Source organism: Drosophila biarmipes, chromosome 2L, assembly GCF_025231255.1.
Source record: "Drosophila biarmipes strain raj3 chromosome 2L, RU_DBia_V1.1, whole genome shotgun sequence".
NCBI classification, from domain to species: domain Eukaryota; kingdom Metazoa; phylum Arthropoda; class Insecta; order Diptera; family Drosophilidae; genus Drosophila; species Drosophila biarmipes.
Genome location: NC_066612.1, coordinates 19,499,607 through 19,515,274, shown reverse-complemented (window position 1 = coordinate 19,515,274; position 15,668 = coordinate 19,499,607). Strand labels below are relative to the sequence as shown.

At 46.4% G+C, this 15,668-nt stretch overlaps 1 protein-coding gene across 7 annotated transcripts; it reads right to left on the bottom strand.

Annotated features, from left to right (window-relative positions):
* Window positions 1-589: 589 nt before the first annotated feature.
* Window positions 590-15,344, bottom strand: LOC108033802 (E3 ubiquitin-protein ligase lubel). Of its 7 annotated transcripts, none has more exons than XM_017108412.3 (18): window positions 15,194-15,344; window positions 13,165-13,278; window positions 12,909-13,107; window positions 12,616-12,752; window positions 12,427-12,555; window positions 11,879-12,232; window positions 11,073-11,354; window positions 10,363-10,648; window positions 9,103-10,302; window positions 8,685-8,854; window positions 8,366-8,626; window positions 7,652-8,207; window positions 3,731-7,581; window positions 3,392-3,658; window positions 2,541-2,998; window positions 2,048-2,419; window positions 1,307-1,475; window positions 590-929 (listed from the first exon to the last, which is right to left on the bottom strand). In XM_017108412.3, the coding sequence occupies exons 2-18, from the start codon at window positions 13,216-13,218 to the stop codon at window positions 894-896; spliced, it is 8,781 nt and encodes a 2,926-aa protein (XP_016963901.1). In that variant the 5' UTR covers window positions 13,219-13,278; window positions 15,194-15,344; the 3' UTR covers window positions 590-893. The 7 variants fall into 7 exon arrangements, with proteins under 7 accessions (XP_016963901.1, XP_016963903.1, XP_050740857.1 ...); XM_017108414.3 differs by having other exon boundaries at window positions 7,775-8,207; XM_050884900.1 differs by having other exon boundaries at window positions 3,731-4,608; window positions 7,775-8,207.
* Window positions 15,345-15,668: the final 324 nt, after the last annotated feature.

Below are 15,668 nucleotides of genomic sequence, written 5' to 3'. Positions count from 1 at the left end.
ATATACAATTTATCCCATTTAATTAGTTGCCATTGGTGTAAAACTGTCCGAATATCAAAACATGTTGTGCCGCGCGCATAAATTCGTTTCAATCGCTACGAAAATAGGTTTTTACGATGCCGCCGTCTGCGCCTCTCGTCCCATCACGTTCCCCGGTCTCCACGAGTAACTTTGTCCCGTCGGTCGGTGAATTTGAATTTGAATTCGAATGTCCCCTACTTACTGTATTGGTTTATTTTCTGCTCATGTGGTTGTTATTATTGTGCCTTTTCTTTTTGTCGCGGGAGGTAATTTATGGCTCGCATTTGCCTTTTTGGCAATATCGCAACTGGCCAAGGGGAGAAATATGTTTCTACGACTTTCCCTGCTTTGACGAACCAGGTCCGCTCAAAAGTATACAATATTTTGTGCATTATATAGGAACCGCCCACTTTGCGGGAAATCTAATTACTTGCTTTTGGAATTTTGGAATGATATCACTGGTTCCCCACATTCTTCCGGATACACTATCTAGAAAGTCTTTTCTTGCCCAACCATCTGCACATTGTTATTCACAGACTGAAAAACATTAAATAAATCTAAAAATGCATTGGATTTTCACATATTCGGTTTATTGGATGCACTCTGTTCCACGTGCCGATTCTTTGGGCTGTTGTTTTCCATCTCTTAGTAACTAAACAAAGTGGTAAAATGGGATGGATGGATGGATGTACGATGAGTAGGTGTCGATGAGGGAGTATACATGCCATGTCTAATGTCTAACGAACTGGGTTTGTTTCTTGTGTAGGATGGTGTATAAAAATGTCTATAAAAGAGCTCGCCATAAATCATAAAAATTAATGAAGAATTGCAAGAGTCGACCACCGCTTCCAAAACATCACTTGTTCTGCTGCTCATGCCGATTTCAGTGGAATATGCTGTTTGATTACCTATAAGAAAGATCGAGATTGAGAGATGGGTGCATTTATAAACATTTTCGCTTCGACCGCACAAGCTGTTTACAATTAAATAATAATAAAACGAATATCAATTAAGACGCGTGTGAAATACGTCAGACGGCAGCCAAATTAGTTAGCGGCTAAACGATCCTATTTTCATTATTTCGTTTTTTCCGCATCGATCAATCGGCGGGGGCGGACAGTGAATCACCCGGCGAAAACAATTCGCCCCCGGCCGAAGGAAACTCGATTTCCGCATAAAGAGCCCCGACAAAAGCAAATGCAAAGCCAAATCCGAACCGTGCCAAACAAATAAAAGGAAATCAATAAAGCGTTAAATTGATGATAGCCAGATAGCCAGAACGCACCTCGGAGCACATGCCCTTGTAGATCTCGTCGGTGTCCCAGGGTCCTCGCTCTGGCAGGGCGATGCCACGCCTCCGAAGCTCCTGGACGCAGTCCGTCAAATCGAAGATGGGCAGCGGGTCGATGCCAGCCTTTGCCACCTTGCCAGCCAAATACTCAACGTAGTGGGTGCTGCAAAAATGTGGAGGCATAGGGATAGTATAGTATATAAGTATAAGATTTTTCTATTCGACATTAGAGAGATAGGAATTAAAGTAGGGTTGACTTCTTATCTTAAAGATACAATTAACCATATATATATGATATACTTTTTGGGACGATTAATTGGATTTCTTAATGAGATGTTATTTTTACAAAACACTTATCTTTACAGAGCCTGTTTCAATAAGATTCCTACAAGTTTTACCAGATCTTTGTGTTTTATTAGGAGTTATCTCCGATAAAAGCTAACATGATTTTGAAAAGCTCAATTTTCCTGTATTTGCCTAAACGTAATGTCAAAGGTAAACAAAGTTGGAAAAATGAATCTAAGTAATTGAGAATCTTTCTTTTTAGCTAGAAGTATGCCTTTTGTTGAGGGCTATCAGTCACATAAAACCGTACATGGCTTTAAGAAACTATGATTGAACAATCAAACTCAATGTTAAAAGTAACATAAGATTATGAAAGTGGATAGGATCTATGCAGGTATCAGTCACAGCACTTTTGGAGATGCTGGAGGCCTTTTCCTATTCGAAACCCACCGACACATGCCAGCGTGCTTTTCGGGCACCTCGGTGTTGCACACGGTATCGACGAGGCCCTGTGGTGTCTCCTTTTGCAACGGGATCGGGCACCGGGCCTGGGCACGGGCCTTGGAGGAGCTACTAGACTCATCCTTTAGCTGCACAGGCTCTGTGTCGAACTTGACCTTCTGCTCCTTGAGCAGGAACTGCAGCTGCATGGGGATCTTGTCCCTCAGGTAGAACAGGCAATTGCGTGGGTGGTGCGCATGCAGACCGAGTTTGGCGCAGTACGAGGAAACCGAACACTTGGCGCCCATCATGAAGGGTCGGGCACATCCGTAGCAGAACTCGAATTTGCACTGGGTGCAGGTGAAATGCATGCAACCGCCCCTGTGGAAATACGTGAAAATAAATTAATATTAACAACATAACCAACAAAAGGAAGCGAATCATCATAGCCTGCATTTCTGATATCAGTTAAACTTGCAAGATAGAAGGTGTGTTATCTTACCTAGCCAAAGAGTATCGGAACTTGCACTTGGGGCAGTCGATGCCGTTCTGGGCCAAATGCTCCTGGACGCCCTGGGCCTGCAGCTCGGGATCGTTTTCGCGCTTCCACTCCAGATAGGCCTCGCAGCTGCTGCCCTCGTGCTGCCGCTCCCAGGGCTTCCGGCACTGGGCGCAAGTGACTGATCCGCAGTCCGGACAGATCAGCCGCTTCTGCTTGGGTCGGGCGAAGAATCCGGAGGAGCACTGGATGCACCACTTGAAGTTGGGGTCCTGCAGCAGGGTGCGATCCCGCAACTTGCGCTGGAACAGTTCGTGCACGTCGTTATCCAGGATGCTCTTCAGGAAGATGTCCAGGTTGGAGAAGTACTCCAGGTGCTCATCTTCATGCTGAGACTCATTGCTCAATTCGGGCAGCTTGCAGAACGGGCAACTGCAATCGTTGATACTGCGATCGGTTATCTGAAAATTTGTTTGAGTAACATTAAAGAATTGTTATCTTAACTGGAAAATAAAGTTCAATACACTTAAAAATATTGACAAAGAATACCAAAGGCAAAACTTTGGAGTTTGCTTGGATGAATGGTTTTGTTTCAATATCATTCTTAAGTATTCTTGACTTAACATGACTTTTGGCAGCACAAAAATTGCAAGTGATTTAAAATCTTCTTTATAGGGGTTTTACAAGTATGCTATAAAAAAGTTGAGCTTAAAAAAAGTAACGATTTTTTAATGAAATTCTTTCGGTATTTTTTGCAGTGCATATTTCAGAAATGTAGTCGTATATGAAAAATATCAAAGCCCCAGAGATTGTGTAGGTGTTCCACATCCCTTTAGATCTCTATCCCCTCTCACCTGCACTGTGAAGTAGCTCTTGGCACACTGTTTGCAGCACTTGTGAAGGCATTTGAGCATGGACACGATCTGATTCATGGGGTAGCTGTTCATGCAGAGCTCGCACTCCTGCTGGAGCATGGCGATGGCTTGGTCCAGGTCGGAGCACTCTTTGGCCGCCCACAAAGCAACATCTTCTGAGAACTTCATGTTCACCAAGGTGGCAGCTATCTGGGCCTCTGCGATGTTGGCCACCAGTTCCTGATCGACATATTTGCGAGCCAGGATCTGAAAAGAGATGGAGCAAAGGATCCACGCTGCTTATAGAACTGGCTTAGTTATATCTCGACTTGTACACACCGCAGGGTCCTCAATAACCGGCTCTTGAACACTAGGATACGCCCGGAAGACAGGGATACTCAGCTTACGCTTTAGCAATTCGGCTTTCAGGGGTTCGTTAGACTCCTGCGTCTCCTCCTCCGAGGCCGAGGTCTCGTAGTCATCGTCCGAGAAGCAGGTCTCGTGGTACTTCTTCTTGGGGATGCGGGGCTGGGAACGGGGCTTCAGCAATGCCGCTGCAGCCGCCGCTGCTCCACTGGTACTTGGTATTTCGGCCTGATTTGAGTTAAACCTGCTAATGGCCTCGTTAATGGACTTTTTGGTGGTTGGAGTGCTCTTGAGCGGCACTCGACTGGGCACAATCGATGAGCTCTGTTTTTGGAGGTAGACCTCTTGGATCCTCTTCACCGAAGAAATACCCATAGGCGCCGAGAAGGACTTTGACCGCAGTGGAACCTTCTTGTTTAGGGGAGTACTACTTGAACTGTTAGTGGGTTCATTGGTGGGCTTGGGAATCTTACTGACTGTGGACTTTGCAGATTTTGGAGCAGCACCGCTGCCTTTGCCTTTTACGCTCGGGGTTACCTTTTTGGGCTCTCCCAGGACTGTCTCTACGGGCAGCTCCACTGGTCGGGATTCGGAATCAACAATGGGTGGTGCGGGAGATATGGGCAGGGCTGTGGGTTCTTCAACGGATTCCAATTCAATGGGAGGCTCTACTTCTAGGGGGATTTCGAGGACAATTTCGACTGGCTGTTCCGCAGGTCTAGTTTCCGAGTCAGTTATGATGGGAGGAGATTGAATGGGCAGAGCTTCAGCCTTTGCCTCCTCTTCAGGTATCTGAGAAGGCAAGATCAACTCCACGACAGGATTTTGTAACTCCGTCTCCGTGGTGCTTCCTGTGGAGGAAACAACCTCAGTGTTTGTGATCTGTTCAGCTTCTGGATTTGTGGGCGTGACTGACGGAGCGGGCGATATGACTGGTTCAATGTCTAGTGCGATTTGTGTGGGTTGTGCCTCGTCTTCATCCGCCTGATCCTCATCCTCCTCCATTATGTCCTCGATTTCGGTGCCCTCGTCACCGGTGGATGCCTCTTCTATATAGGAAGGGTGTTCGTTGTAGGTATTGCCCTCCTCCGCATCAAAGTCCCCTTCCTCCTCGCCCTCGCTGTCGTACCACTCCTCCTCCTCGCCCTCGTCATACTCATCCGAGTACTCATCGGAGTATTCATCATCGGTGGACTCAAACTCATCCATGCTGATCTCATCGCGCATTTGCTTGATCAACCGCTGGGTGTCTTCAACCAATTCGCTGAGGTTCTGCTTGGCGGGATCTCCGGAAGGAATGAATTCTTTGAGTACAACTTTTGATGATTCCGATTGAGTTGACTGGGAGCCCATGCTGGCGTTGCTGCTGGTCCTGGCTATTGACGATTCCAGTTGGGATTCCTCATCCAGTAAAAGGAGCACTTCATTTTCCGGCGATTTGGTCTCAGCCCGCTGTCCATCGCTATCGAGACTATAAAGCTCAGCATCGGAAGCGGCCTCATCATGGGGTCTTGTTCCCTCACTGCTGCTAAATTCGGGGGCATCCTCGAACACTTCTTCGGAGTCAGTCGGTGTAACTGCTATAGCTGCGGGGGTCTGCACTTCCAGATCTAATGACAAAGGTTGAACTGCAGGTTCTTCAACAACGTTAGTTTCCTGATCAGGTTGGATCTCCTCGGTAACTGGAATTTCCTCCGGTGTAGCTGTCTGCTTTGTGACAGAAGATTCTTCTGTCTTGGAAGTACTTTCTTTGTCCCTAATGTGTTCTTCTACCTTTTCGATCGCAATTTCTTCCCTTTCGATCTCATCAGTTGCAGTTGGAGTTCGATTACTGGTCCTACTTTCACTGCGAAGGCTGTTGCTGCTCAGGGTTCTCACAGGAATTTTTGAAAAACGTTTCGGACTTTTCTTGTGATCGTTCGATAGGGCACTGGGAGCTATACCTACATTTTCAGATGTTGAAGCTTCATTTGTTGTAGATGATGGTTGAAAAATGGTTGCCGTTGGGAGAGTATCTTCTACACTAAGTTCGTTGTATTCTTCTTTTACTGGTGTATTGCCTGATGGAGGAACATTTACAATTGTTGAGTCTACTTGGGGATGTGCGTTAGCTTCAGTTATTTGCGTTGTGCTAGCGACCTCAGCAATATCATAGGACTCTTCGGATCCTTCTTCATTAATGGTAGTGCTTGGCAGAGGATCATCTTCAATACTTGGTTTATCTTGAGTAATGGGTTCACTTATTTCGTTCAGGCTAACTGGTTTGGCAACCTCTTGAAGCTCATTGGGTTGTTTCAAAACAGCTTCTACAGTACTTTGTGTCGCTGCATTGGTCAATACACTTTCAGAGTTATCTGATGGCTGGTTAGTATCACTGCCAATCTTTGATGGAGTAGCCATATTTTGATCGATTACTGCAAAGTCTTCAATTTCCTTAACTGTTCTTTCAGAATGCAGGTTTTTTGTAGTGGGTATAACGGTTTCAGTTGCAACAGACTGAATATAATTTGAAGTAGAATTTGCTTCTGTGTCTGCTGCTTTGTCCTTAACTGCATTTTCGTTAACCAAATCCGACTGCTTAATGCTTTCTTTTTGTACTTCTTTGATTCCATTTTCTTTCGGTTCATTATCTTTGGGTAACTTTAAACGGTTAGTTGGCTTTTGACTTTGATCCCTGAATTTACCTTTCCTCGGCTGTCTCAGCAGCTTACTTTTTCTGTTAGCTTCTCTGCTTGTACTTGGCTGGTCATCGAGTTGAGTTCCCGTCGATTTCTGTAGATTATTTTCCATTGCTGTCGGTGTTTCATTAATGGTCTTCTCAATAACTGAAGGTGTTAATATTTCTGGTTGTTGTGCGAGTTTATTATTAACGATTTCTTTTTCAGCTAATGAGGGTGTTGCTGTTCCTAGTTTGGCTTCTTCGATATTTTCAGTCTTGTGGGGTTTGGTGGACACCTCTGGGGCAGATTCTTCTCGAGTTTTAGTTGATGGAGGCAAGTTATCTGTTTTTGTAACCACCTCCTTGACTGTTTCCTTAGGAGCCATATAGCTTTTGAAAACAATGCGTTCCGCATCAGTTAGATCACTGCTCTCCCATTCCGCCTCGTGCCATCGCTCAGTGCCTCGATCAAACTCCAGCTTGAAGTTGGCTATTTCTGTGGCGTAAATAAAACTTGGTGGTAGCTCTTCACGAATGCTGGCTTCCTTCAGATTGGGCTTGATGACCTCCTCCATAATATATACACCAGGATCCACAGTGGGAGTGGGTTCTGGTTCAGGAAGAGGTTCTGGTGTAGGTACTGCTTCAGACTGGGGTACCTCAACATGAATTTCTTCCTCGGTCTTTTCCAGGAGCTCCTGCTCCACCTGCTGCACCAGATTGGGCACAATGTCCTGGATGTGCTGCCACACAAAGTTTTTCACATCCTCGGAAGACTTATCCTCCACGGATCCCGGAGGTTTCAGCGTGCTGATGGGACTCTTTGTGAGGATACGCATTATCTCCGGATCCGTTTCGTACTCCAGCTCCGGCTTGCCCTTGAAAGTGTCCAGCATGGTTTCAATGGAGCGCAGGACCTCCTGGTTCTGCTTGGCCTGATTCTGTTCCATGTTGCCAATGAGTATCTCCAGGTTCTTCAGGGTGCTGTCCTCCAACTGATAGGGACTGGGTGTGGCATAGGTGGACTTTATGGGGCTATCGTCAGTTCGAAGTGGGTCGAAGGGATTTGCTTGGGCGGAACTGGAACTGGGACTGGGACTCTCCCCCATGGCCAATGGAGGCTGCAGGCAGTCCAAAGCATGAGTGTTCAGGAAGTCATGGATATCTGTAGTGGCAAATGAGAGATGGGACATTATGGCACTGCGATTGACTGGGTGTACGATCTACAAACTAACCCGACTTGGTGTCTATGGCCGAGCCACTCTCATTCTCAACGCCATTCGGCGAGCCCCAGATGCGCATTAGGAATGGCTTGAGTTGCGTGCGATTCAGCTCCACCAGCGCCTGCTCCACATTACCTTGGTGCGCCGTCAGCGCGTTCACGATGTCGTCCCGCAGGAAGTTCCCCTTGGCCGCCAGTTTCCGGTACTTCTGCTGTCGCTGTTGGATGCAGTCCGCCACGGCCTGCCACACATTGCCACCAGAATTTCGTAGAGCCTCTCGAGCCTCGTTTTGGGATACGGTTCCAATCGTGTTTTCCCCTCTTTCCTGCCCGTACTTGGTGGACAAACTCTGCACCGTTTGGACTAGTTTGTGCCAGTTCTCGCGCAGCCACTGAATGGGATGCGTCTCGGGGGAACAGTATTTCAGAGCGGCCTCCAGTTCCTCGACTGTGAACTTGTACAGCTCCAGCTCCTTCAGAATGATGTGCATTTCCGTTTCCGGATCTCGGGCAGGTTCGTGCTTCACGCTGAATGTCTCGTGGGGCATGTCGAAGGGCGAAGAGATTTGCTGAAGCAATTAGAAATCAATTAATCAGGAATAACATCAATCTATAATGAATATAATAAATACGTTCAGTTGAACTCGATGATTAAGATAACCCATGTTTCAAACAAGTGTGAGCCTATCCTTAAATTCAGACCAAGTTTATTATGATCCCAACTTACATGTTGCAGCAAGCGCAAATCGTTTATGAAATTGGGTCGCTTGGTGACAAGACCGGCACTATAGGGGTCCAAGCCGAAGCCATCGTGGTACCTCAGTTCGTTGGCACTACGATATCGCTCATTTTCCTGCGGCAGCTGGGAGTTGCTGCGGTAGTGAGGGCGTCGCTCCATATTATTCGGTTCTGGGGTTCTGAAGCGATCTGTTGGCACAACTGTTGGGATCTCCTCCGACTTTGAATTGAAGGGCAGGGCGTCGTAGGTCTGGAATAAACCAGTAAATTAATCCGCTGCTTCGATCAACCATACCACTACGCTTTACTTGTGTAGAAATGCTCTGGGGCGGCGGTGAGGTTCCCATTTCCACGGCCTCTACTTCCCGAGGCGGAGTTCCGCCACAGCCCGTGGACACCTTTTGTGCCTTCTTAAGTACCTTCTCCGCCTGCGCCTGAATGCTCTCATCCAGAGTATTCCAAATGTTTTCAACGGACTCTGGAACGATACGGATGAGAGCATTAGCTTTGGGGAGGAAAGGGATCGGGGTCACCAATGGGTTCAAATCAAACAAACTGGTTGCGGATTGAGTTGCGGTTTGGTTCTGTATTTGGTTTCCATAAATGCGTTAATTGTAGGATACAGTTTACGGTTTTATTAGGGTACTAACTAGGTGTAGTCTTGAGAGGTCTAGGGGGGCTAGGCCTTCGTGCCTTCGAAAAATGAGATTCTCTTTTGTAGCCTACCTTTGTGCAGTATACTCTTGGCCAGCGAATTGTCGGATTCGTTCTCCGACGAAGTTTTCAGCGTAGGCTTTGGAGGTGTCTTGACGGGAATACTCGAGGCGTTCTTGGAGTTAACAGCTGGCGAAATCCTTGGGTTTGTGGTGGTGGTGGCGGAGGTTTGGGTATTGCTCTTGGTGGATCCAGTTACTGTTTTCTGACTCGGTTGCTGGTTCTTCTGAGCGGGCTTCTGCGTTGGCTTGACTTCTGGCTTGGCGGCTACTTTAATGTTACTGGGCTTTGCAACTTGAGGTTGTGGTTTTTCTTCCACCTTCTTGACTTTGTTAGGCTGAACTGGAGGTTTGCTAGGGGTCTTGCAGCATATGGAGCAGATCTTAATGTTGGGCTCATTCACAAACGTACAAAACTCGCATTCCCATTCGTGGTCTGGCGTGGAAGGTGGTGGACCCAGATCGTCGGCCTCAATCTCCTCAGGGACAACCTGGGGCTCGGGTGACTGAGCCTGAGCCTCTGCCTCACTTTCTGAGGCAGTTACCTCCTCTACCACTTCCTCATATTCCGAGGCACTCTCCTCCTTGGCCTGGGTCACCATTTTTTGCACCACCGCAGCAGCCTGAGTGTTCTCGTCCTTCATCTCAGGCCTTCGCTTTGGCTCCGTCTTCTTCGAAGACTTGTGCTGATCTGCTTCCTGGAGCTTCTGCTGGATTTTGGCTTGAACAAGGGCCCGAGCCCCCGAACCCTCCGATTCCAAATCAGAGTAAATGCGACTCGTCCGAGCGGAGTCCGTTGATGGCTTATTTCTGGTAAGGGTTCCTTCATTGTCCCGTCTCTCCGGCAGATATTCGCTCTGCACTGACTTGGCAATGGATCCCCGTCGATCTCGTATCTTGTGCTGTCTCGTTCCGTGTCTCTGATCGCCATCAAATTCATCCCCACCTATCAGCTGTGACGCACTCGAGATGCGCCTTTGACGTGGCTGATGGTGATGCTGGGAGCGCGAGGCGCTCGTCATGCCCGATCGGTTGGAGACCAAGGACCTTCTGTCATCCTGGTCGGAGTCTTCGTCATCAGTTAGTTCGTCGTCCACATAGCTGTTGCGCTTGCGCCGCAAGGACATGGACTTGCGGCTGGGCGTCGGGGAGGCGGCATATCGAGAGCGGGAGGCAGCTCTGGAGGCAGCCGAAGGTGGCATTCCCATGACACCTGGTGAGGGAGAGAAAAAAAGTTGAAAACACCATTATGGGGAGTATATCAGCAGCTTACCTGGATGCATCATGGGATAGCCGGGTGCCCCGGGATACATATTAGGCATCATTCCACGTTGGGTCATAAAAACAGGTGGCGGATAGTGCGGATGCTGCTGTGGCATGTAACCAGGTCCTACATTGAGGGACAGGTTGGAGTTGTTGAACTGCTGCTGGGAGCCAAACTGAGACCACTGGTCAGGATGCTGGTGCTGGGGATGTTGGTGATGTGGATGTTGTGCCCAGCCAGGATGCTGCTGGCTCTGCTGACAGCCAGCGCAGTTTAGCTGCGCTAGGGACTGCGCCTGCGAAGAAGAGGTTTGTACTTAGTAGCCCTTAATGGGTCTTCAAAGATTCACTGGATGGTACAATAGAAGTTCATTTAATGCGTAAGATTAGCTAAGATTTAATTTATAATTCGCAATTCTTGAATTGTGAATCCATTTTTGACTAGTGTGTGGTTATGGTTAAAAAAACAGTTTTTGGCCGACTTCTTAATGTCATGATAAGTTTTAACGTTGACTTTAAATTTTTTGCGGAAGCAATCGGTTCAATATTATGGTGCTTGTGTTACAGAACAATTAAGTTATCATGATAACGTTAACTTACATTATGTTAGTAACATATACAAGATAACTAGAACCTTAACGGGACATTGAGAAATTGACCCTATTGTAATTTTAACCAACAGTTGGATTTACATTTTATTCCAACTCTGTTCGTACTCACCTGTTGGATCCGCTGATTGGCGAGCCAGGCACTGCCGTTCTGAGTTTCGGCCAAAGGTCGCCGGGGGTTAGTGTTCAGGTTAAACACCGAGGTGCTCATCTGCCGCCGCTGGGCGCCGGCCGCCTGTCGTTGTTGGAGCAGCAAGGAATTGTGAAATTGTGAGTCATCCGAGAGATCGAAATGGGATGAGTTCAAACCGGATGACATGCTGCCGGAACGAAAATGCGAGGGCGATGGTGAAATGTTTGACCAGTGCTCGAACCCGGCTCCATTTGACAAATGCTGCGGTAGGGAAATGACCAACGAGAAACAGAGAAAGAGAGAGAGGGAAGGGAGAAACGACACATGACGAGACGAGACAATGACGATACGAGGTGCAGCGGGAAAACAATATCAAGGATCATCTCAAAATGATCGCTTCTCTATGTTTTTTATCAAAAAAATGTTAACTCTTAAAATATTTCATTTGTCATTAAAAAAATAATTGTTTCTGAAATACCCGAAATTTTCAAGGTTGTTAAAACAAAACACAAATATTTTCTAGGAAAACGGTTTGAATAATAAATACTAAATTGGTATCCAAATGTTAATCCTTTTGTATTAAAGCATAATATCAATTCATGAATGCCCCTACAGGAACTATTTTATTTAGTTCCCATCTATAAACTTAAGATTTAACTTTCTAAATAAAATGATAAAAAATAAGGTACTTGATCCCCATTTGATATTATTTTGCCCGAAGCAAAGACAATACGAGACACTTGATGATGAGGGGATTCGTGGGATTGCGACCCGGGCTCACTCACCTGTTCGCTGTTGGCGCTCAGATCCTGTCGGGCCTTCTGCTGGCGGTATCGCTGCTGAAGAATGGCCATGCGGTCCAGGGTGGCGCTGGCCTTGGTCTTGATCTTCTCCAGCTGCACCGACGGCGGACGCTGGATGGCGTCGAATACGGATTTGGGGGTGCCCGATCTGGAGGACCCCCCACCCTCGCTGCGCGGTGGTTCTGGAAGCGGGCGGTTGTTCATCTGGGAGGTGGAGGTGGAGCTGGATGTGCTGTGGGCGACTGATGGCACCGGGGGCGTGGCCCCGCCCCCAAATGGTCCCCGCCAGCCACCCAGCGACTTGTGCGAGGGCGTGGGCGAGGGCGGCGGCAGCATCTGGAAAAGAGTCGGGTTGGGTGCCATTTCGGTTTCGGAAAAGTCGAAAAGTATTGACAAAAATATATCTGTTTCGGTCGTTGATTTTCAATTTTTTGGCGGGCTTTCTGGTTTTTAAGGACTTGTTTTATTGAAGCATTCAAATCGAAAATTACAAACTTGGTTCTACGAGTCTAGGAGATCGTGCAGCGTACCTGATCCTTGCGGCCCAGAAATGGTGTAAGGAGGCCGCGTTTGCTGCGCCGCGGAGGTGCCACTGGGGGAGGTGCCCCGCCACCGGGTTGCACCTTCGGGGGGATCGGTGGGGTACCCTGCTCCACGGCCTGCGAAGGTATGGTATTTATATTCTACATTCTCATTGAATCCGGATTGGAAAAACATACCTTTCGCATGTGTGTCTTACGCTTGGGGTGCTTGTGGAACATGTCGTCGCAGGAGGCGCAAAAGATCTGCCCCGCACACTCGGCGCAGGTCACCCAGGGGTTCTGGGAGCCGCACAAAGTGCACTTCAGTTTGTTATCTAAAAGTATGAATGAAGAAGGAAATGTTGTTAGAACCCGTATAATATTAAACGGAATATATATAACATTGTTTAACTAAATCATGTCAATATTCAAGTTATCAGATTCATATTCCTAATATGATTTGAAAAATTATATTTGTCTAACTACGTCACCTGGCGTCTTGGTCCTTATCACTGTGGTCTTCATCGGTTCGTTGGAGTACTGCTGGTTGGAGAACTCTATGATCTCGTAGTCCGGCTCGGGAGTGTCCTTCGATTTGGGCGGCAGGGCAGGAGCCTTGGGATGACCCCCAGCCACTCCATTTGGTGGCGTGGGCGGCGGCTTCGGTCCAATGCGGTCATTGGCCTCGTTCTGAAGTGGACACTTATTGCAATACGATATTGATTAAGAGCACTGACTTGTACTTACCACCCAAGAGGGCATGGAGCGGACATTCTTGCTAAGTAACTGTTGGGTCGTCATATTTTTCGTTCAGCAGTCTCTTTTTCTTCACGATAATTTTGATTGGTTTGTTTTTTGTGTCTGAATACGTAAGATAGAATTTCTTATTAGGCTCGATGAAAAAGGTTATTATTATCTGATTGTATTTATAGATCGCCGATTCCCTGCGGCACTTTTGCGCTCATTCTTGACCACTTCAAACGACTTCAAATTCAATTAAGCGAACTGACAAGAAATGCGAATTATGAATGCATATTTTTAGCTGGCTCACCCGAATTCCGGAGGCAACGGCCAATGCGGAAGGTGCCCAGAAAGTGCAATCTGGTGGATGCTGTGCACCAATCCAAACGCTGCCAGAGTTCGACCGAGAATAAAACCGCTAAATTTAGGCTAAAACATCTCTCTGTGCTTAGAATATTTTCGAAAATATGTATATTTTGGCAAAACATTTTCGGGCTTGTTTATTTATGAAACGATGCGAAAGAGGGAAATGCTTTTTAGCGACTCAATTGACTCACTCTGTCAACGCGGCTAAGTGGATGGGATGCCAAGAAAATCGGCGAAAGAGGGGGAAGAATTGGAAAAGAGAACAAGTAGAGAGCCTATGAGAAATGAGACGTGGGATCAGAGAATATTTTTTAAAATTTTCAAATTATAGAGAAGATAAAAGCGAACGAAGAAATCAGAGAGAGAGAAGCATACTGTCCAAATGCTGAGCGAATATGTGATTTGTAATGACGCAGGTGGCCATATCGAAGAAAGTGATCGTAAATAAGGTGCAACGTATCAGCAATTAATAATAGCTGAGAGTAACTTATTACATTTTTTTAAAATAATGTTTCCTTTTACCAATGTTTTAGGAAGGCTTTCAAATGTGTCACATACTACCATAAGTACTAGATACTCCTTCTTTTCATATTTTCTGTATTGGTCCATAATACACAAAAATTCGTTTATTTGTTGACATTTAGGTAATCTCTGGTGTATATGATAAATTCGAAGCAATGAAAATGGCAGGTGCAACTGTGTACTAGAACTATTTTTAAAGTAACAGATTGTAGATAAGTTTACATTATCCAAGGAAATAGTAAACCAAAGAAATAGGAAGAAAAAATGCTTTGTTTAAGGTATTTGAGGAAGGTAGTTAATAAGAAGCATTCCGGAATGAATACGAGGGTAACCTATTTTTAATATTTTTTTAAATGACAATCTGCAAACGATTGTTACATTATTTTTCTGCACTAAATACGCGCCTAATGAGCCATTAAATGTCAAGAAAACGCCTTATCCAACAGCAGAGCAAAAACAAGCCCCATTTTCTCTCCCGTCGCGTATACGCAACGTGTTCAGTGGGCCTGCACTGCCGAGTCTCTCGCGCTATTTTTAAAAACCTTCTGCAGCCACTCCATTCTCGCACTATCTATCCCGGAATTGTGCCACACTGCGCAGCAATAATTATGAAAGCCGCCTGCAGTGGTTGGAGGGGGACATGGAGGTGCCGGTACCCCCACCTGCCCCAGGAGATACGCCTCCACCGCCGTCTCCTCGGGCCGGCGTCGGCATCCTCTAGCAGTGGCTAATGCCCTGGGAGGCAGCCGCCGAGGCGAACGCAACGCTGACTCACAGACACAGTCTCACGCCGCGAAAGAACACGCTTTTATTTTTATGGCAGAACTTTTGGGGAACTATTTTTAAACATTTCTTTGGCTTGCCTATACTTGCGTTTTCCTAATGCACAGTTCTTTTTTATAATTCGAAATTGGCGAGTTAGGTAAAAAATATCCATTATGTTTTCCCAGATTTTTCGTTTCATTGTTTATCCTGCGAAATGCCTTGAACTTTCGCATGGAGCGTTCTGAGTTTAAAATAGCTGAGTTTTATATTTAGAACACTTCAGATCGATTTAATTACGCTGCGAACTTAAATTAGCTTTTGAACCTCATGGGTTGGCTTGGATCGAAAGCGTTTGGAACCCGCGAATGCAGAGGGCACTTACATAACTCGATTTCACTTGACGCGTCTTGCCGCACTCAAAACTGCCACTGCCAGCTGGTAGCACATGAATATATCTAGGGATATATGTAAATATCTCTGATGTCTAGCCACGACGCGACATGAAAATTCTGCTACGGTCTCGTTCGGCGATCGTCTCCCAGCGAACTGAAATCTCAATCGGACTCTAAACAGCACTTTTACTGCAGTCCTCGGTCCCCAGTCGTCGCGCGAGTAGGAAGAAGTCAACGCAGAACTATATTCTCATTTTCCTCTGATTTCCCACCTCCATTTCCATTTCCTTCGGTCTCTGCCCTGTCTCATCGCCTTCCTATTTTCAGCATTTTCGCGTTGTTTTAAAAATACACCGTTTTCGAGCGGCATCGAACATTTAAACTGCGAGACGCCGTCGCGTGTATGAATAACATTAATTCTCAAATATATTTATCTGGTTTTTGTTGTCAAACATTTTGCAGAAC